At 44.6% G+C, this 23,226-nt stretch overlaps 2 protein-coding genes across 8 annotated transcripts in view; both read right to left on the reverse strand.

Annotated features, from left to right (window-relative positions):
• Positions 1-23,226, reverse strand: part of LOC309450982 (protein unc-13 homolog B) — a 225,342-nt gene that overhangs the window by 95,411 nt on the left and 106,705 nt on the right. The gene's annotated exons all lie outside the window — the stretch shown is intronic.
• LOC309451447 (uncharacterized protein) lies at positions 3,317-12,114 on the reverse strand (the record flags this gene model as incomplete). Its single annotated transcript, XM_082075126.1, has 2 exons — positions 3,317-3,327; positions 9,795-12,114. 2 exons carry the CDS (start codon positions 12,112-12,114, stop codon positions 3,317-3,319), a joined length of 2,331 nt encoding a protein of 776 aa, XP_081931252.1.

Genomic DNA, 23,226 nt, shown 5'->3' on the forward strand with positions numbered 1-23,226 from the left:
AGCGTCAAGAACCCTTTTTGGGGGAAGAAGATCCAGGGAAGGATGTTACCAAACTGAGCAATAACGATGCTGGGGAGTGTGGACGCAGGGAAGGGCAGAAAGAGCCATCAGGAAACAAACCTCCATAATCTCCCACATTTTGTGACGTGCCAAGTAAAAATTGCCAAGAGTCCAGACAGACTGTACTTCTGTTCATTTATCTTAATTCATTTTGCCAACCCTTTTAGACTTGCAAATAAAAAAAGAAAACTAGAGAAGAGCTTCTCTAGGGTCAATATTAAAAACCATCTGGGTACAACAGCTCAAAACAGAAGGAAGAGCTTTCAGTGACAATACTGATGCAGGGGCAAGGCAGGTGATGGCTGCGTGGAAACAGGAGTCATCACCTGCTGAAAGCAAAGTAAAGAGGTAATTTGCTCCAAGCAGCATTCTCCCTGAGAAAATGCCAAGAGAACCAGCACCTGACATCCATCAAATGAGGGCTGATGCCTTAATACTATAGAAGAGATGATGCAATACCCACTGTTAAGGTGAGAGGGGGAAGGAGGAAAACGTGATCTAGACTAGCATTATTGTCTTCAGTGGCTTGAAAGGCTTCAGAGCAAACATGAAGGAAACAATTAAAATGGAGGCAACTGGAAAACCTGAAAAATATCATATAGGGTACACCAGTTTTTGAAAGCACCTTTTGTTTGACAAAGCAACCATTTTTCTTTAGACCGTAGAACGAATTATCAACCGAATTTCCATTTCAATAAACAACTTTTGATGCAATGCCATGTGACGTTAACACGTCCGGATGAGCAGAGAAGGAGTAGGGAGCTTTGAGGTGGGTAAACAAGTAACTGTTGCGGAGCCAGCCATGGACAACGCAATAAGGAAGCTGGTGGGAGTAAGTAGGATCTGCTGATAAAATCTGCTGATGACAAACACCGGTACTGATACAGAACTCAGATGCCCAGCAGAAAGAACTGATGTCGGTGAAGATTGCACCACTGGAGGATTAAACGTAGCACGAATGGCAAGGTCAGAGCCCCAGAGCTTGCTGCGAATTTGACTGCATACAAGGTGTTCCTCGGTGGAGAAACAGAGGTGACAGTGGACTTGTGTTCCAGTCATCACATGAGCCACCATGATACAGCCACGTAAGGAGAGAGCAACTTCCATAGAGTATGTCCAGTGAAATGTCTTCATAGAAACAAAAGCATAAATACCACTGCACTGTGCTGGCAAGACTCTCTCAGAAAAGTGTATATAATCTTTTCATTCTATATCAAAATTTAAAAATTCACACAGGAAAACAGCAAAAGCAGCATGAGGGTGGAAACACAATTCTGCAGGATGAGAACAGGACAGCTTGCTTATGGCAGAAAAAGAACCTTTTTCTGTGCTGATTCAGTAGACAGCAGAACATACTGCACAGAAGAACTGCCGCTAAATACAAATGGAAGATGAAAATTTAAAGGTGTCTGACCATGACAGTTGTGTAGTAGCCTGCCAAGAGGAGAAGCAGACACCAAACCTAACCACTTTTAAAGAAGTAAACTGTGCACTAATGCCACAATGTCACAAAGTGGCAGAGGGCTGGCAGTCACCAAGGAGTCCTCTGCAGCCCCTTGTCGCACTGACATAGGCACTCAAAGAACCAGAGGCTGTAGTACCTACGAGTGTTGGCATGAGGGTTAACAGGGTCCAGACACCTCTGGGAGTGCCATTTAAAGTAATCCAGTTTACACCACTGCTGCGGGTAGGAACACTTCATGCATCCATCTTCATTCAAAGCAAGCAAATGGCAATGCCATCTAGATGGGTTTGCTGCAGCTGGGGGGCTTCCCACCCTCTGAAGGCAGCACTTGCAGCAGGACACAGGAGGACTCCAGCAGCTGCTCTGGGTCTTGTCACCAGCCACGGATCTGCAGGAGCTGAGCCCACGACGACAGCCTGGCTCACTCAGAGCCTGGGCAAGCACAGGAAACAACAGGCAGAATCACAGAATGTCAGGGATTGGAAGGGACATCAAAAGACCATCTAGTCCGATCCCCCTGCCAGAGCACTGTGAGGCGTTCTAGCCCTGTCCTCCCCAGAACAAATGGGAGAGCAAAGGGCAAGCAGGCACGTTTAACATCTGGTCACCCACACGCTGCCTATCGCAGAAAGCGTTTTGCTGGCTTATGCTTCACTTCTCTGCACAGCTCTGCTGCTCGACCTCTCCATTAAAGCAGCCAGACCAGGCTGGATCCAAATTTGTGTTTGGTTTTTTTTTTTTTAAACCTCCAGTAAGCACATAAAGCAGCACTGAAAAGATGGAGAAGCAAACATGTAAACAAAACAGCCCAACACACCTCTACACAATTTTCTTTTTCTAATGCTGATGAAGGACAGTTTTACACCTACTGTCCGACAAATACCTTCAGCTGGGAAAGCGCTTGTCACCCCTAGTAATGCAGTATATTCATTCACAGTAAAGCACGCTGCAATCAGTTGCTGAAAGGTCTTTTCCAAGTAGTTAAAGTTTCTTATCAATCAAGAACCAGTTAGCAAAATAATGCATAGATTTAATACCCTGGATTAAGCAAGTCGACAGACACGATCATTTAACACACAGTACTCAGTCACAGGGAAAGCAAAGTTTAGTGAACCCTAACAAGGAACCTAACAGGAGTTTTGCTCACTCAACAAAAGCAGCAGCTACGCTTACAAGTGATTTGAGAAGTTATTTAACCAAGCTGCAATTTGTGAATTTCACAGTTTATCTCACACACAATAAGATGCTTCAATGGACATAACAACTACATACTCCTGTAGAAGAGAAAGTCCATAGAATGGACAGAGAGGCATACTACAAAAAAAGGAAGAACATCCTCAGCTCTGTTAGCCCTCTCCATATAAATGCATCTTTCCACATAAAAGGCTTTCTAACCATGTTACTTTCCATCACATTTAAGTATCATCTCTAGCACATTATCCTCTTAGATAAAAAAACACATGTAAAACATGGAAAGCTGCTTTATTTAAACATATGAAGAAAAAAACCAATAATGACTTTTTATTTGTTTTGATCATCATCCTAACTTGTTGTCAAATACCATGCTTCATTATTAAACCTCAAAGGTCTCAATTTAGCTATAGATTAATCTGAATCAGGCTAAAACAAGGAGCAACTGTTTCACTGTCTAAATTAAAGTTCTGGTCATGTCTAATTAGACCATCTCTTCAAGGGTATTAGCAGAATCAGAATGAACTAAATCATCCCATGTAAACTACTTGGTCTCGTGGTTCAATGTCTTCAATGACTCAAGTATTCTACATTTTACAATTAATCCAAAGCTGCAACAAGAGAAGGGATAATTTAAATTCACTGTATTCTGCAACAATATCAATTTAAATAATGACCGAAGAGCCCCCAAGGAAGCTCCTTCCACCTGATGTATCTTCCAGTACCAGTTTTCCAAATGCCAGATGAGCAGCTTAAAGGAGGCTGCAGCATTTTTCAACTGAAGCCAGAAAAGGACAGAATTTGACACCAACATTTGACATTGAATATCTCTGCATTCCTGACAAAGCATTAATGGGCAGGCACTTACAGTAAGAATGAAACAAAACTGCTAATACACGAGCCAATAAAGTTTAGAAATGCAAATTTGTCAAACTTAAAGGGTGAGATCTGCATGGAGGCCCAAAAGCCATGCAACGTTCAGCCTGCTCCAGGGAGCTGATTTATCTGGATTCATACAGCTCAGGGAGAGGCAGAAGCACAACAGGCACCGAATCCACACTGAATTCCAGAAAATACAAAATTTAAGAATCCAAGAGACAGAATTTGTTCCGTATGAGGCACAGTTGCAAACACAAACTTATATGTTACACAGCAGCCAAGAAAAAAACTCTGTGGACCCTCTTATGCGTGAAGTTACCTGTTGCTCACAGTGTGATAAACAGAGAGGAAAATGGTCGATGGGTGGAGAGGCAATAGCTGTAGGCATTGAGGGAAAAGTCCTGCCCTTTTCAGGAGGTGCAAGGCCCTGCTCAAAGCAAAGTGCAGCCTGCAGCCTGCTAAAAAGGCATGGGATAGGCAGCAGACACTGCCCAGCATCCACAGGCTTGCTTAATCTCACTATTATAGCCCACAGTGGTATTTTTTGAATTTGATTAGCGTAAGTATATGAACCAAGATAGACATGGAATGAAATAATACAACTGAGGAAAAATGAGTAAATACTTGGTTTAAACAAGATGCATAAAGAAGAAAACCAGAAACGACAGGATAAACGACTTGTACTCTGCTAACGTGGTGCCTGTGCACATTACACACACCCCACCGAGCATCAAAGGGAGGAGATCACTCCAAGCACTCATGTTTTCCTCTCTGTACAATGTAATACGCACTGAACAGACTCGTACGCAGTGTTAACAATTCCTCTGACAACCATAACATGCTAAACTGGATCTCAGCGCCTCAGCGGGAGCCACTGGCTACACACAGACAAGGCATGCAGACACAGGAGTTTCAGAAAGAGATGCTGGTTACAAGGGACAACATGTACAACCTGGAGCTCTCCTCTACCTCCTTCTGTGAAGGAAAGAAATAAAACAAAAATAAAAAAGAGAAACAGAGAAGAAGCAGAGGAACAAAAGTTAATAGACCAGATTTCTGCCATGAGCTCTGTAACATGATTTCAGAAAAGTGGGGTAAACATTTGCTGCAAGTTGATAAAATATTTGTGCAGCGGAGAGTTTTCCCATGTGCTTCCTGGGACATGCACCAGTTAATTAATCTCTACCAATTAATCTTGAGTTAAACTAACCAAATTTCATCCATAACCGCACATGCATTAGAACATATGCTTTCGAGAGCTGATTTTTAGAGTTACAGTTCCTGCTTTGTTAATTCAAGAATTTTAAGTAGTCTTAATGCAGAATTGGAGCTGCTATTTACCACACTGGAAAGAAAACCTGTATTTATTACAGAGAGGAACAGATTTGGTCCCCCTTCCCCCAGACTGCAGCCACTGCCTGAGCCTGAAGCGCCTCCCCCCGCTTCCCTCCTCGCCCCCTGTACGTTTTGCCCGTTCAGAGGAAACTGGTCGCTCCCACGGAACACATTTTGCTTTTGCAAATACCATAATGCAAAAAAGATATTTTTTCTGGTTTTATAGATCTAGGCAATTCTCCTTTGAGAAAAAAAAAAAAGTATCCAGAAGCCACCTACAGTAAATCTCATGTTTATGGATAGGAAACTTCAAGGCTAGTAAAGTTATATGAGAGTCATACTCAAAACTTCCCGTACAGACATGACATTTTTTAAGTCTTCCAAACAGATAATCTAAGAAGAATTATAGAATGCATAGAAGATTTATATTATTCATTTACATATGAAAGATGGAGGAGAAGGAATATCTTCATGGCAACAAGGGCCACTCAAATTGGTTTAAAAGCTAAAATAGTTTTCGAAGTTACTGTGTATATGGGTGTAATTACACACATACAATCACTAAGACAGGAAAACAGAAAAGCTATTTTAACTCAGTCACTAAGGAGAAGTCAAATTACTTTAGCAAATGAAGTGCTGAATTGCAGCTAAAATAAAAAGCCTACTTTCCACCTTACGACATGCCCGCATGCATCCTGATCAGGGAGGAAAGGCTCTGGACCACCTGCAGGCCTCTCCGTGAGCTAACGGAGGAGATACCACGAGCAGCAGGACACCACAGAATCACAGAATGTCAGGGGTTGGAAGGGACCTGGAAAGCTCATCCAGTCCAATCCCCCTGCCAGAGCAGGAACACCCAGATGAGGTTACACAGGAAGGTGTCCAGGTGGGTTTGAATGTCTCCACAGAAGGAGACTCCACAACCTCCCTGGGCAGCCTGTTCCAGTGTCTGTCACCCTCACTGAGAAGAAGTTTCTTCTCATATTTAAGTGGAACCTCCTGTGTTCCAGTTTGTACCCATTGCCCCTTGTCCTATCACTGGCTGTCACCGAGAAGAGCCTGGCTCCATCCTCGTGACACTCACCCTTTGTCTTCACCGTTGATGTCTTCTGTGTAAGAGCCGGTGCTGCAGCAGTGCCGTGTTCTGACAATCACCTCTGCACACACCTGCTGGCCTGGAGAAGCTGAGAAAGCCCAGTGTCCACCTCAGACTCAGGTGGGAACAGGCTTTTTTGGGCACAGACGCTCCTGACTGTTCCCCTCGAAAGTGATTTCCTATACCATCCTTCTACCTGTCCTTCTATTAAGAAAAACCTTCCCACCAGGCAGCCCCAATTCCACTGCAGGTTCTCTGGTTTTCTCCTCCTTTTCACACAGTCACCCCAAACACTTCAAACCCAAGCCCAGCCCCTCCTGACTTGATCCCTGGAGTTGCTTCAGTGTGTCCCAGGCAGACCCACACTGCCCTCATTCTTGGTTCATTTATCTGCTTTGCATCTGAACCAGGTTCCTCCCTGATGTCTCCTGTGAAGTATCTGAGTGCAGAAGATGCAGGAGACTTGGACTCGTGTCCCCTCTCAGGTCTGCCAGAGCTCTCAGCCGCGCCGAGCAGGGAAAGCCCCGCTTTAGCCCCCGGCTGGAAAACACTGAGGACAGATGGAGTCCCTGGCAGCGCAACAGCTCAACTCCAGCAAGCTACCAGCGAGCATATGCAAACTACGCATTTCTCAAAAGCTTATTCACTTCGCTCATTTGGGGTTGATTTGCCATGGAAAAATCCTTGACACAGACTAGCACTGCCAAATTTTAAGGCCTGAGGGCACTAGAGCTTCTCAATGTAGGTCAAACTTATTTTTACACAGATGCAAAGCAATAAATCTTACATTAGATTCATTTTTCGAAGAAAAAAAAAAATATTATTTTGGCTTACGTTCCATACACATCTTTGATTTCTAAGCCCCTTCAGTTTTCAGCTGCTAGGGACAGATTCAGGCCAAATATAAAGTTTGTCGAAGTTCTGGGCAACTGCAGACAAAGATTTAAAATCCTCTGATTATGTCTCATTACAGCAGGTGTGCTCACAGCATCACCAATGCTGAATAACATCACTAAACCCCAACCACAGAATTCTTCCACCCTTACACTTCTGAGCAATCAATTTACATCTACAAAAATCACTACCATTTCAGGGATTATTTTAAACAAAAACAAAGTCAAACTATCTCCATCTTATGCTTTTTCCCCCTCCTTTTTCTCAAATTAAAATTTTGAAAGGTTGCTCAGATTTTCGGGGGATATTTTATTTTTTTTCTCTTTTGACTTCAAATTAAACACAAGAATTATTTACATGCATCTGCCAGGTTCTAAATTGTTCTAGTAATTTGCATCTGTGTACAACTATAAATAATTTAAACCTTTATGCCAGCGCATCATCTCTGATTCACCAAAACACACAGATTTACCAACACCTTCAAAGTTATCATCCGTTCCTTTGCTGCAGGCTGCTGCCAAACACATTTAATAAAATACCTTGAACTGAACTTTCGAGCAGGCATGAGTAATACGGTGGTTCAGGCTCAGAACCAAAAAGCCAGCAGGCAGAACTAGGTTTTCAGTGGACCTGACCCAGGAAGTTAAAAGCCTATTAAGAACAAATCATATTTTTCAAGTAAGACATAAACACTCATCTGCAGCCTGGGGAGAAAAAAAGCAAACCAACAACCTCTCATTGCATTCTGAGTAAGACGCTTTTTCCAAAGGAAGAAAACAAGAACTTGGCTCAAACTTACTTTATGTTGAGTACAGTGCCAAAACAACCCTATATCAAAACGAGTGAGTATATGATTAATTTTGCCCTGCTCTACAGCCCTTGGCAAGACTGTCAGCCCCTTCTCTCGCTCCGGCTACTGCCAAGTATTTATTCAGCCACCGCTTCCTTGCACACTTGCTCTGTTCTCTGCGAGTGCTGCTGCTTTGATTGTGTCCCTTGACCTCCACCCTAGACAGGTCACCTCTGCCCAGTGCCCCTGCATGGCCCTGATGGTCCCTCCAGGGTTTCTTCCAGGTTCTCTCCTACTTCTCATCCCTTACCCAGCGCTTTGCACTACCCTTGATTCCTTGAGACACCTCCTGTCTCTTGGAGCACATTTCCTACATCGTGATTTCACCCCATGCTTATTGTTGTAGCCTCCGTTGTCCTGTCTACCGTACAGATGCGCCTTTGGGCAAGTGTCACACAAAGTCAAATCTTCGTCCCATCACTAGATGATGTTCAGGGATGCCAGTTCATACTGGAGCTGGATCTAAGGCACCAAAGTCCAGCTGTGATCTTCCTGTTTTGGCTGTTTCTCACTTGTGGACATGTCTGTCCTGTTCAAATTCTGCTGAGATGAGCAGCTTCGTCTCACTTTCAGAAGCAGGTTTTCAACACTTTTGTTGCACTGTGGCAAATGCTAAGCCAAACCACTGTCTGCTCCCTCAGGTCCTAAAATTAGGACACATGTCCAGGACTTGAGCACTAGACAAACACTACCCAAAAAATCAAAAAAGGAAAAAAATAACAAAAATAGATTTCTGAATTAAAAACAATTTCATCTGTACTATCTGCACATTACTAATCTAAACATTCCCTTGAAAGACAAAAATACACATGTATCTGTGCCAAGCTTGCTAACAAATCCTAGTGTTTCACTCATTAAAAACCTATTGTTTCAATCAAGCCTACACTAAGGAACTACAACATAGGAAAGCGAAGAGCTGATTAAAAGCTTTATGATCTGCAAAACTGAGAAGGTCACTGGTGCAGAAGTCAAATACAGATTGACAGATTGTTTCTTCACAGTCACTGGAAAAGACATTTAGAGCAAGACAACTCTTTCAATGTGAAAAAAAAGAGCACTCTGATTATTCTGACTACGTTTTATGACTGCAAGAAGTGAACAAAATAGTTGGTACGGGAAGGCTTAGAACAAGGATGTGAAGACTTAACGCTGTAGCTCCAATACCTACCTCTCTTTAAACTGTCAAGCCTCTTCCCTTAACTGTGTAGTGATTTGGACAGAGATGACACTGAGAAAGTTTTCTCCCTGCCTGGAGAGGAAGGGGACAGATGGACCTATATTTCAAGGTTAGGTTTTATTTTACCAAACCATGGCCTATTCTAAACGTGGCCCATTCAAACATGTCAGTCATTTCTACCTCCCACATCCTCAGGAATGGCTTAACCAGCACTTCTCCACATCTGCTGTGGTCAAGCACTTCGTTATCTGTGCTGGCAATAAGGGATGTAGCTCCACATAAATGGAAAGTTTCTCATCTCGTGGACAAGTTATGGAAACAACACCAAAACACAGGTCTCAACTTTTTTACTTTTATTTTTAAAGGTCTCTACTGGGATAACATCTAGCAGTGATTAAACACTGAGAACTCCCACTTCGTGATGGAGCCACTTGAAGTCTGGATCCACTCAACTCCTGAAACTGTAAATCTGGCTACTTATAGCTCAACTGCACACTTGGTAATCACATGTCAAAGCTATTATATTTAACAAGAAACCAAGTCACGAATTATGACGAAAAACCCTAACACCTGCTATTTTGAAGATGCACTGCAAATCTCCCTCTCTCAAAAAAAAAGAGGAAAAAATAAAAAGAGGTGAATCTTGTTAACTTGCATTTCAGTGTGTTACACAATAAATTTTAGGATTTTTTTTGGTCAGTACTCTTGCACAGCGTAGGTATTTGCCTTTGTAACTATTCACTCACAACTTCTAATAAACTGTGCACCCACAGAATGAGGTGTTGGTTACCATCTGCACAAATATCACATTTTTTCATGTTCTTTAAAACATTTTTTTTTTGTTTACCTGAATTTGTTTCCTCTGCAGAAATCCAGTTTCCTTCCTGCGCTAATTCTTTTAAGAGTCTCCTACGCATTTGTCTCTTTTCCCTCAGCACGTTTTTGAAATTGTTGATGCATTTGTTCAGGTAGATGGTCTCTGCGCACACCTTGTCAAGGCTCATGGGTCTGCACTCCTTTGCTTGCTCGGGCAGAGGGGTCACGTCTCGTCCAAGCTCCTCAGGAAGGGAGCGCTGCCCAGCGCGGATTTCACAGTCGGATGATAGCACCAAACTGGAAACAGGAGGCTCATGCGGAACAGAGGGAAGGCTGGAAGGAACAAACTGCATTTGAGCAGACGTTTCGCTGTTGGCAGTTGTGTTTGCCTGGCTCTCAGAGGACTGACTAGGAGGGGTTTCTGCAAAGTTGTCAGAGCTGCCACACATACCTGAACTGGTCAGCATAAGCGTATTGTCATCGTCCATCTGCAATCCACTATCATTTTCCAAAAGGATTTCAGAATCGCTCGTCTCCAGTTTGTGAAACACCACCTGCAGAGCAGACCTGAAGTGATGAATAGCTTTCCCAAGCTTATTTGTGTAAAACTTCATGTCTACAAGATCAATGTTATCCTGGGAATGGTCAAGGAAATACTGGGAATTTTCCAGGACGTCCCTAAAGACCTGATCAGTTGGATCTTGATCATTCAGGTCCATTTGTATCATATCTTTCAAGCTGTCACTACTATCAGCCATTTCATCCGTTGTATGATCGTAGCTAATGGTTGTCACTCCACTAGAAACATCTTCTCTTTGAATATCAACTTTCTCCGCACTGGTAAGTTTGCATGAGGTATCACAGTCTATTTCTGCTGCAGTTATGCCCTCAACTTTATCGAGAAGGGAAGAACCATTCTCAGTGACACTTTCAGTGTCAAGCCTGTGCTCACCACCATTGCTTGAAGCACACATATGGCTCACAGGGCCCAAGGAGTCAGAGGAGCAGCAGTAACTTCCATCACCTGATCTGGCCAAACTGGTCACCTGCGCATTTTGTAGAGGTTCACAAGGGGCCTGGTGCCTGTCATTCTCATCTGAATGCTGCTCACTGCAGCTTATTGTTTGCGCTTCCTTCCCAGTTCCAGGTATCGAGTTGCTTTTCTTAGTCAAGGTTGACTTCTGCACAGAATCAAATTTATCCCCTACGCACTGTGTTTTCCTGCTCGTGCTTTTACACCTCACCTGGAATGAGTCAGTTTGAGGGTGACCAACTGCATCAGTTCGCTGGGCTGCATCAGGATTCACCGAGTTGCGATGATTTTTCTTGAACCCAGACTGCAAAGAGACTGAATCCATTTTGCGGCCCCTCTGGCCATTCTGCCGCTTTTGCTCTTCACTGGTAGCAATCCGGACCCCTGAGCTTTGCAGAAGGACAGACTTCTGTAAAATAAAGTCTCTCTGTTCACAACTGACAAGTTTCACAACTGCTGGTCGTGGTGTTAATGGCTTGCCTGTACCAATATCTGATCTATAAGCATCTTTTATATACTTACTGCACTGGATACCATTGAAACAGTGATATTCAGACAAGAAGTTGCAGATAAGCTCTAGTGTGTTTTCACCATCTTCTTCTGGGATGCCATAAAAATATAATACTGGTTCTTCCTTGTGGACCTCCCTACTGGGTTCTCGAGCATGTGTACCCTGGGTTTTGCCAGCAGAACCACCTTGCAAGCCTTCTATCTCGCTCAAGACCGTATCCACACAGCTGGAGACTTCATCCACAGAGCCTTTAATCAAGGTGAGATGCTGTCGGAGCTCTGCAATCTCTGTCTGGATGCGACTTATTCCCTGGAGCTCTTTGACGATGTAATCCACCACATCAGCTGAGCGATCTCTCGACTGCCGTCTGCGACTCTTGTATGCAGTGGGCTTCTCCTGGGGAAAGCACCCTTGCCTTTCGGCTGCCTCCCTCCAGCTCATGGTAACGTTCAGGGAAGAAAGGTCCTGCCCCTCGGACACTCTGCCCTTTCTGTCAGCAGAGCCCTGCGTCACGCCATCAGAAGAACTGCCCTGCGCGTTCACCTTGTTCTGCTGAACAGAGCATGGTATTTTTACATAGCCATCCCAGTTCAGTTCCACCTCACCAACGCACACTTCACTCACTCCCTTGGCATCACGTCCTTCATCCTGATGGAAGTCCCCTCCAGCAGTGGAAAATTCAGTGCTCGCAGAGTTCCTCTTCATCCCGCAAACGAACATGTCCGTCTCGATCTCCACCGGGGAGAGCTGGCAGTGATGAGAGTGGTTTGGATTCTCATCCACCTGGCCTTGAAGAAGCCTCTTCATCTTGTCCCGCAGAAACAAATGGAGTTTTTGCTTCCGGAATTGCTTCCTGCCCCAGAGTTTTACAACAGGTTTTGTGTGCAGAAGTGCAATTTCATTTTCTTGCCTTTTCAATCTACTTCTAATAAACATCATCGGCAGCCGCACCCGTGTTTCTCATAGTGCTACAAGCTGCACAAGCACACATCAATCACTTCCCAATGCACAACTCACATCCAGCTTTTATTCTGTCACGAAGCAGCTACCAAAAGAGGGGAAAAAGCATTACAGTTTGGTTCAGACAGAAATAGCCAAAGTAACTTAAGCAGCAGAATAAAAGAAATAGCATCCACACAAAAGCAGACAGAAAGAGGATGTGCTATTTAAAGTGTACAGAGTTCATCTTGGTTTTGGCCACCTCCCCAGATCAGGTCCTTCTTTGTCAAAATTACTGCTCTTTTCTCCCTCTTCTATCCAAGAAAGTTAGTTGTTCGTTTGTTTGTTTTAAAAAAAGGATAAATTCTGTGGCCATTTCCTTTTTCTACCAGGTTTGCAAATTACTCAAAGATGAGCTCCTGGCAAAGGTGCACTGTGTAATTTAATTACCCCCCTGAACACAAAATTCTGACAATTATTAGGGAATCCATTCCTGTACATTTCCTTTCTTTTCAAGCACACAATCTTCATCCTTTCTTGCCTCAAACCAAAGCAGAAATCAAGTTTAACTTGGCGCGGTACCAGCTATCCCACAAGAATTGCACAGAGCAATGTAAAGTGGCAGGAAGACTGGGTGACAGATTTTAAGTGTAAAACCTTTTTGCTATTTTAGTTTTTTATCTTAATATTTTGCTACCAAACACTAAAAAAAAAAAAAACAAAAAGCCTCAAAGCTTACAAGCTCCCAAGCTAACCTGCAGTTAAATATGCCACACTCAGCATATGTACGAACAGGCTGAGCTGACAACATGAAGATTCTGCACATCACTTCTACTCCAACCCTCAAGATTTTGCAGTGGATCATTTTCCCAATTTAAATCCCCTCTGTAAAGAGAAAAATAAAAATAAAAAAATTACTACGTTAACTACTCAAAACTGTCGCGTGTCTTCACTGCTGTCCTTTCTAAGCAACACACAATCAGATTTTTCCTCCAGAGTAAGGCACACAGAGACCCATACAGAGGTTCTTCTGAGCCAAGGTAACTGCACAATCCCCACAGCTTTGACAACTCACCTTGGACCTGCTGCTGAAGCACAGATTCTTTCTCACGTTCTTGTTTGATTCAAGACCTATAGTAACTGCTTTCGTTTTTATGATTAAGTAGTTCTTAATAAAAAAAAAATTAAGCTCCACAGTGCACTAATATAATCATCACATGCAGTTTTCAGACTAACTTAAATTTTTCCAAGTGCATCCAGCTTTATGTCGGAAGGTTTCCTGCCATGTTGAAAGGAACAGAATGAGGGCTTCTAACCTTGGTTTTGCTGTTTTAAGGCTAATGTGTTATAGTTTATACCAAGATGTTTCATGCTGCTTTCCTTCCCACCTTCTCTGAGGTCTGGTAACCTCGGCTCTCCTAACACCGTCTTTGCAACCCTGAAGTGTTCTGCAGAGAGGGTTGCATGTTGTCCCAGCAGGACGTGTCTCCCAGTGGAAAGTGCTGGACCAGGTGCTGACTGCAAACATTTCACACTCTCATGCTAAGCAGAGAACTGAACGCTACAGTAGGTCTGCACTGGATTGAGGCCTTGATCTAAGGCCCAGCAAACTCTCTCCATGCAATTTTACTGCCCAAGGACCAGCTCCAGAGCTCACAGAAGCTTTCACCCAATGCCTCTGTCAGACCTCAGTGATTTTCAAAGCATTGGTTCGAAGTTTCCACACCTGCACTGATCGCAAGCCGCTGCAGTGCAGAAACCCTCCCTAATACGCCCTCCAGCTCCACCTGACTGCCATTTACACTACCGCCAGCACTGTTCTGTTAGTGAGAGCGTTTGGTTTCATTTCAGCTTCTTAAAGAAAACAAGTTTTAATTCCATAGAATTTTCAGGCCATTTGTCCATTAAGATCAGGTTTTCTTTTTAATGTCTTTCCTACCTAACTACTCCCTCATGGAACAGTGTCGACTTCAGAAATGTGAGCTCAGGCTCTCTTCTTCCATCGCTTACACAGTTTACCTTTCACTTGAGTGGCTAACTGGTGTTTAACACCAGAAAAACACTTCAGTATCAATATTAAGAAGCAGTCCATCAGAGAGCAAGCAGCTGAATTCAATGGCAGCCAAGAAGTTGTGGCTCCCTACCTGTGTTGCTTGAGGGCAGCAAACAGAGATGCTCATTTCAAATATTTTCCAGCATATCTGAACCCCAAACGCTAGGAAGAAAAGCCTGCACGTGCTTGCGCAAGGATTCCCTCAGAAAGCTCAGTGTTCACCACACTCCCTTCTGAATGCAGCTTTCCGGGCACCAGAGGGGCTTAATGATCATTTTAGCTTGAAAAAAGAAATCGACGCCAGAGTTCGCTCTCATTTCCTTTGTCTGATGCAAAACTTGACTGCAGCAGTTTGTTATGGAGAACGCTTTTTCCTGCTGAACACTCAACTTGCAGCGCTGCAGCCGTTCCAAAGCAGGCAGCTCAGGGCAAACACTAAAATGCCATCATTTTTATTTATATATATAGTGTTTGTGGTATATATGTATCTGTGTATATTATAGATACACACAAATGCTTATTTCATTTGAGATTTTCAAAAAAACATCTTTGATTCTAAATACCAGTGACACCTTTCCAGTTTGCCCCAAAGGAGAAACTGTTTCTTCCCAGGCTGGGGACAAGACCAGAGCAGAACACGAGGATGGCAGCTCCGGCTCAGGGGGAAGCCTCTCTACCTCTCCCTACCGTGGGTAGAAGCGAATGGAGATCTCCACCAAAGAGCTAAACACTGCCCACTTACCAGTCTGCCGGGAGGCAGGTGTGGCAGAATGCAAACCCCCCTCTCTCCCCCTCCTTCCTTCAGTATGGAAGGAGTAGACACATCTCCCTCTCTCTCTGCTACTTGAGGCTGACAGCTTCTTTTGTTTGGCCCCAGAGCCCCTGGCCAGGGCCGTTAGGAGAAGGGAGTGCCGAGGCGCCAGTGAGCTGCTGGGCACCTGCGGCCAGTGTGGGGGATGTTTGGAGGCTTCAGGGGCACCCACAGCCAGTGTGGGGGTGCAGAGAAGCTTCTAGAGTGCCTACAGTCAGATCTGATCAGCCTATAAAAACGGGATTCTCATCGAGACTCCGCCCATTGTCGCGGGTCTCTCGGAGCACGAGCAAGGTGCTGCCCCCAAGAGCCCCCCCGCCCCGGGATGGAGACTCCGCTTGCCTCGCCGCCACGGGTGTGAGTAAAACTTCTCGTAGGATTGCGAGTACATTTATATTTTCTGTGCACATGAGCACGTGTAAAATTAATCCTTGCATAACTGTGGGTGTATTTTCCTTCCGTGCACATTTGCACGTGTAACTTTCCGTGCTTAATACAAGCACGTGTACTTTTCTGTGCGCATTTGCACGCGTAACTTTCTGTGCTCAATACGAGCACGTGTATAAAATATTTCCTCGCACAATTGCGAGTGTATTTTCCTCCCGTGCTTCCACATAAGCACATGTAATATTCTGTGCACATCTGCACATGTAAGTAAATTAACCCTCGCAGGACTGTGAGTGTATTATAAATTTAGCCTCGCAGAATCACGAGTGTACACTTTCCGTACTCACTACGAGTACGTGTATCTCTGTAAAAATAATCCCACACTGTGTTCAGGCAAGTGTGTACTTCTCCAGGACTCAGGGACAGCTCCAGCATTGTTCTGAGTGAAGCCATGTGCATGCACTCTGTGGACCGCCTGTTGTAGTAGTTGCTGCCCCTTAATAATTTTCCTCAACTGATAACCGAACCTTCATTTAAGTCACTTTTGGAGTGCTAAAACCCTGTTTCTCACTGGTTTAATAAAAGTTGTTTTGGACCCTGTTGTCCCTTAAACTAACCGCGGGGTGCCTCCGTGACAGCAGGTAAGAGCATCGCCCTCTCCGCACGTCTCTCTCAGTCTGCCTCCCTCTGTTCCTTGCCTTCTGCCAGCCCAGACCCACGCTCACACCTGGAGCTCTGGGTATCTGCCCTCTCGTGCTGTGGGCTGGCCCCACGGTGCTCAGCACCTCCTGCCAGGGCCCCGCGCTCCTCCTCCCCACCGCAGGTTGTGTGCGCGCTCCCGTTCCCTTCCACTGCTCCAGAACCCACGCTCTGCAGGCACTCGGCCCTTGTAAAGATCCCTCTCATGTTGCCTGGGTTAGGGTCATGCTTCTTCATAGCACAGACAGGCAAAGTGATAATGGAAGTTAATGCACGTCCAGCCGGGGCAGGGGGCGGAAAAAATTCTAATCTGGATGCGAATCCTTGCTGAAGTCCTCTTCTCTTCCACAATCACTCCAGGAATCACACTAACACATAACAAGAAATCAAGTCGATAAAGAAAGAGTATTTGCATCCTGGTATCCTGCCAGATACCGCAAGCCCTCACTGACTACACAAGCTTTGTTCTGACTGCCTTTTAGCCGGCGTTTCCCTCCAGGAGCGCTCCGTGCTCGGTTCAGCACAGCCATCTCTGGGTGTGCAGACTGGAGAGCAGCACGCACAGGGACCACCGTTTCTACATCCCCTCACTTCCCAAAATGAAGCCAGGCTCAAGCCAAGCAGGAGGAAGACATCGTTGGCTTTCCCTGGGGATGTTTGGGTTGTTTTGCTATCCCCATGAGGACAATATTGACATATTAAGATTTTAAACAGGGGAAATAGGTGAACTACCACAAACACTGCACAGCTTGTTACCTTGTCATCAGGCACACTCCTGAAATATCCTTGTAACACACGGGTAACAGTTACTTTTCCTCCTGACATGCAGATTTGTAATGACGACCAGAGCAAAATCATTGCATGCCAGCATCAATAAGTGAGGAAAAAAAAAAACCAAACAAACAAACACGAGAAATCCCATGAAGGAATATAATTCAATTATAAGATATCTCTCCTCATCAACTGGTGATCAGTCATACTTTACACTTACAGCACCCTGGGGAAGGTCAGGCTCTCAGCAGAGAGAGGAGACTCAGCTGCAACCTGCTCTGAGCAGCATCTTCACTTGTGTGAGTCACTGGACAAAGGGGGTTCAGAACAGCAGCAGCTCTGTGGTGCCTCCAGCCCCACACAGCTCTGAGCTGGCTGCAGACAAGAACAGGGCGGGAGAGCTCTACCCCTCTGTCCATCAAACCTCTGCTAGAAGAAATCATAGAATAGAATAACAGAATCGTTTCAGTTGGAAGAGACCCTCAGGATCATCAAGGCCAGCCATAACCTAACCTAACTCTAGCACTAAACCATGTCCCTAGGAACCTCATCTACATATCTTTTAGCCTGTTTCAGTGCCTGACAACCCTTTCTGTGAAGAATTTTTTCACAATATCCAATTAGAATATTAGGATAACATCCCCTGGCAAACTTGAGGCCATTTCCTCTCATCCCATCACTTGTTACTTGGGAGAAGAGACCAACCCCCTCCATGCTACAACCTCCTTTCAGGTAGTTGTAGACAGCGATAAGGTCTCCCCTCAGCCTCCTTTTCTCCAGGATGAACAGCCCCGGTTCCCTCAGCTGCTCCTCATGACACTTGTGCTCCAGACCCTTCACCAGCTTTGTTCCCTTCTCTGAACTCTCTCCAGCACCTCAATGTCTTTCTTGTAGTGAGGGACCCACAGTTTCACAGTATGTTTCGGATTGGAAGGGACCTCAGAAGATCATCTAGTCCAATCCCCCTGCTGGAGCAGGAACGCCTGGGTGAGGTCGCACAGGAACATGTCCGGGCGGGTTTTGAATGTCTGCAGAGAAGGAGACTCCACAACCTCCCTGGGCAGCCTGTTCCAGTGTCTGCCACCCACACTGAGAAGAAGTTTTTTCTCAAATTTAAGTGGAACCTCTTGTGTTCCAGCTTGATCCCATTACCCCTTGTCCTATCATTGTTTGCCACCGAGAAGAGCCTGGCTCCATCCTCGTGGCACTCACCCTTTATAAACATTAATAAGGTCACCCCTCAGTCTTCTCTTCTCTAAACTAAAGAGACCCAGTTCCCTCAGCCTTTCCTCATAAGGGAGGTGCTCCACTCCCTTAATCATCTTTGTTGCCCAACACTTAACACAGGATTCAAGGTTTGGCCTCACCAGTGCTGAGTACAGGGGGACGATCCCTGCCCTGGTCCTGCTGGCCACACTATTCCTGACACAAGCCAGGATGCTGTTGGCCTTTTTGGCCACCTGTGCCGCTGCTGGCCCATGTTCACCTGCTGTCACCGACACCCCCAGACCCTTTTCCCCAGGCACTTTCCAGCCACTCTTCCCCGAGCCTGTAGCGCTGCCTGGGGTTGTTGTGACCCACATGAGGTTGGTTTACCCTTTTACCAGCTATCTGCTTTTCCTCACACCAAGAGGAATACTGAGACACCTTTACCCCACACCATCATGTTTAGAGGGTGCTGGAACGCCAGGGCAGACGTGATGTTCAGAGGTACCAGCAAATAGGTAAAAAAAACCCAATTAACTATGATCAAAAACATTTCACAGCAGCCTCTCTGGTTATCAACTCATGGCACTGAGTGGAGTCTTTTGGATTAGGTTACATTTACGATATCTTCCACAAAAAGTGATATTGCATTACTGGTATTAACAATTACAATAGGAAAAGCAATAAAATGACTGATATATGGTCCTGACACTTTATAAAGAGTCATTTAAACAGTAAGAATAGCAATAACTAAAATGCAGGATATTCAGAGGAGAGAAAAAAATATTTTGGCATTAAAAAGAGAAAGAAATCATAGCTAAGGCTGCCATAGCAACATCGCCCCAGCACTGAAACACCGACTCTTCCTGGGAATATTATAACATTTTTAAACACATTAATTGCTGAAAGAATCCTAACAACAAGGCTTGACAGAGATATGAAAGGTTACCGCCAGCTTTGCTGATGTTATCACTTCTGGAGGTGAGCATGCAATTTTCTAATTAACATAATTAGATTTAATTTTGGGTTGGATCATACCTAAACATGGCACTATTGCTTGCTTCTGAGAACGCGTGTCTTTTCAAACCTTCTCCCGATAATTAACAAAAACACTAATTTTTGAGTCCGGTGTGAATGATTGGAACAAGAAGGTACTGAGCTGAGCGATCCTGGGTGAAGAGCAGCAGGACCGGAGAACAAAACATACCTTCGAAAAATGCATTCACCTCAGGACATTTCTGCCAAAAGGTGCAGAAGAGACACATGGTACTTCACAGTGGCTTAAAGAGGAAATCAATCCATGCTATGGAAAAGACAGTAGCTCTAACAGGATCAAAATCAGTTTCTTTGCTCACATTGTTTTAATTTTAAGATATTATACAGACCCTTGGTAACCTTTCCACAACCCCTTTGCAGCCGAGCCTCAACTCAGGCTCTTGTTCAGGAATTACTGTGTGAACTGTGAAACCACATCCCAGCCCTGCTTGTAGAACTCTCCGTAATTTTTAAGCACTTCCAATGATGTTTTCCAGGTTTCATCTGTACCTACAGGTTTGTGTCAATAAAGCTGAACAAAAACTGTGTCAGAATACTTCAACGAGAGCCTGCCTTCCTGGCTGTCACATTTCAGAAAAAACACACTTGAAAGGTTTCCAAAGCAGTTTGGTAGATGTGACAAAAGGTCAGGTTTGGCCAGTCAGTCACCCTCACCGTGGAAAACTGCTCCGGGGAACACTGCATATTGGTGAATGAATTACATGGTTCTGCACCTCCCACATCGCAGTTATTTCTTACCCTTTATACAGGGCCGTTCAACTGAGGCAAAAAACACCTCTGGATAATATTTTGCTGTACCAGCAAGTTATCAGTGTAGCTACAAAGTGAAGGAACACTAAAAATCACTAAGTATGATCATAATACACCCACTAAAGTGTTGCAAGTGCATTCAGCAGTGTAAGAAATTCTGTTGCAAACCAGTATGTAATTAAATTCATCTAATTAAAAAGTATTGCTATGTAGTACAGCAAAGAGACAGCACACACTGCCATAATACCCCCTAGCAAACATAGGGGACACCACAAAGATTGCCGAGTGTCTCGGCTTCATGTAAAATGGGACTGATGTCAGTCACCCACCCAGTATCACTTCTGTAAGCACAGATGGGGAGGGATTGAGATGTTGGGAGCACTGGGGAGCACTGCTATTCCTTGAGATGTGCTCATTCCCTCTGCAGCCACATCCTTTCACCACAGCTTCTGCAAAGCCAAGAGCAACCATGGCTGGCACAGCGATGCACTGGTGGCAGTAACAAATGAGGACCGTTGTCACCTGGCAAAGGCAGCATCCAGAGGCAGAGTCAAAGAAACTGGGATTGTCCCCGAGTGCAGAGGGAGGCATAGGCTGGAAGCTGCCAAACGCAGAAATGCAGGGCTTGAGACTAGCCTGCAGCAAGCTAAGTTTAAGGCACCTACCTAGCCCTGAGACCTCTCTGTGCTGGGAAATAAGTAAAAAGGATAATGGACTGTTATTACGTAAAGTTACTTCGCTCCTTGGCAGCAACTACAAAACCAGAGCAGTAGCTATCACCAGCTTAAAAGCAAACATAGAAGCAACTGAATTCAGTAGCCCTCTTATTTCCAGAGCATGGGGATTTTGTACACAGCTGAATCTATCAGTAAATGCTTTACCTACGACAACCCGAAGCACTAGCTGTTCCTTAGAAAAGACTTTTCCCCAATCAGGATACTAAGAATCAGGTGTTATATTGAACAGATGAGCCAGGAGAAAGAACCAATTTTTGTTTAAAAGAACCAGCACCAAGAACTGAAACACAAACATTGGACCACGCTGGTAAATTGGCTGGCCTTGGGACTGGAACTGTAGAAGTGCCAACTAGCCTTTGGGGAAAGGTTTCTGATTATTCAGCTGCCTGTAACCAGAGAGTAGACAGAGAGCACTGCTGGTAAGAGCTCAGTACTTCTGGTTTAAATAGGGTTTACGTGCACCATAATGAAAATGCTGATGGATGCTAAGAGCTCCGCCCTGACTAACAGAAACAGAACATGCTGTACCTTTCCTTATAATCCAATTTATAACCCAGAGCTGAAGCAAAAGTGTGAACTCTGCAAGTGCTGCATTTCTGTCCAGAACCACCAGGAAACGCTCATCCTAGGAATTTTCTCAAAACTCCGATTACCTGCTGAGGAGATCTGGAGCTGCTTTTCCAGGTAACAGTGCCCCAGCTCCCAGGGATGCTCAGGCAGGGCAGGCACAGGCAGCACTCACCAACGCAGGGTGACGAGTTAGGAGCTCCAGCTTGGGTTGCCAGGGCAGTGCTGGCACAGCTGTGGAACAGACTGGTGCTACATGATCTTGCTCACTGTTTCTGACCTGTCCTGTGCTCCTTTAGAGCAGACACTCGGGTAGCGTTCAGCCAGGCTGGGTGAAGGTAATGTAGGCAGCTGACGGAATAATTAGGGTTTCCCAGTTCATGCTGCTAAACCAACACTAAAATCCTCCCGGGCTAAAACTGCAGCTTTACTTCTATAAGCTTTCTCCTTTTCATCTTGAGGGCAGAAGACCTTAGCGCTCTGTATGAAGCCTTGTTTATCCCCCAAAGGCTCGCTCCATTAGCAAAAGAAAGCTGCCCATGTAAAAGGAATGGGAACTGAAAAGATATCTGAAACAGTCACACCATCTGCTCTGATTCACAAGCCTGTACAGCATCATCGCTCCTGCATGCCAGTCATTCCATCTCAGCTCATCAGCTCACAAGCTTCTCAGCACAGGAGATCAGGCCAATGACAAATACTCTGGGTTAAAAGCAAGCCTATTTTAAGTGACATTTAAGGAAGAATCAAACCAGTCATTTAATTATGCTCAAGCTATTTGTTTTTCAAGTGATCAAATTTAAATTATCCCCAAATCCCTTTCCCTTTAACTCTTCCTCACACAGTGATTTTGATGTCAAACTCCAGCTGAGATACAAACCCTTCTAACACAAAAGTATGAGAAGTAAACAGACACAACCTCAATTATACCAGCTATTAAGACACCTACAATTAGTGCCTAATAGTTGAACATAAAAACTAAGAAACAGAGCATACAAATGAACATGCTAAGAGTAAATTGCCTTTTCAAAGCACGTGTTTAAATCCAGTCAGCTTCCAATGGAGCTACTGTATTGCTGAAGTAAACACACACACAAAGTCCACTCTAAAAATAAAGAACAATTATCCTTGGTAGCTGCCTGCTTGCAGTTTATACCCAGCCACTTCATTTGTTCCAATCATTCACTTACCTCGTTGCTTCAAAATAAAATAAAAGGTTAAAATGTAAAGGAAATTTATAGAATAGAAAACTACAGAATACAACAGCTTGTTCTCATAGAAAAGACAAGTCCTGAAGGGTTCCTAATCTTGTTAAAGGTTCACCACATAATGAACTTTCACTATGGAGATTATCAACATATTGTTGGTGTCCCATCGCAGGTACTGGGGGAAGAAACGTTAAAGGCACCGAGAGTATTCCGTTCCACGGCAGCACTAGGATAAGAAATCACGTAACGTTGAATGCATGTTTTGAAGGGAAAAAAAATAAAAAAATGCAAATAGCTACTAAAAATCCAAAAAGCAGCAGAAGCCAACGAACGTAAAAGCCAAAACTGCAGAAATCCTGTCGGCTTCCAGGAGTATCCCTCAAGAGAAATTCTTCAGTTCACCAGCACAGCGCATCTTTTCCCTTTGTCAGGCAGTACCAAGTACAGTTAAAACTTTGTCCTTCTCTTCAGTTGTGACTCAACAGAAAATATTGTACTTCAGAGGCAGAGAGAAAGCTGTGCAGCTACTGCTACTTTACTCCTCCTCGTCAGCTGCTCACTGCCTGGCTCCTCACACACGCAGCCTCCCGCTCCGCTCGCGCACCAACACTCCTCGCCTCGAAATGATTCCCCACTTTATTATCCATTCAGGAGGAAATACGAACGGATGGAGCCAATCTGACTAAAGGCAAAACGCACTCCTTCGGCACGGGGAGAGCAGGCAGCGCAGCGCAG

The sequence above is a fragment of the Streptopelia decaocto genome, assembly GCF_964273445.1.
Source record: "Streptopelia decaocto genome assembly, chromosome: Z".
Lineage (NCBI taxonomy): Eukaryota > Metazoa > Chordata > Aves > Columbiformes > Columbidae > Streptopelia > Streptopelia decaocto.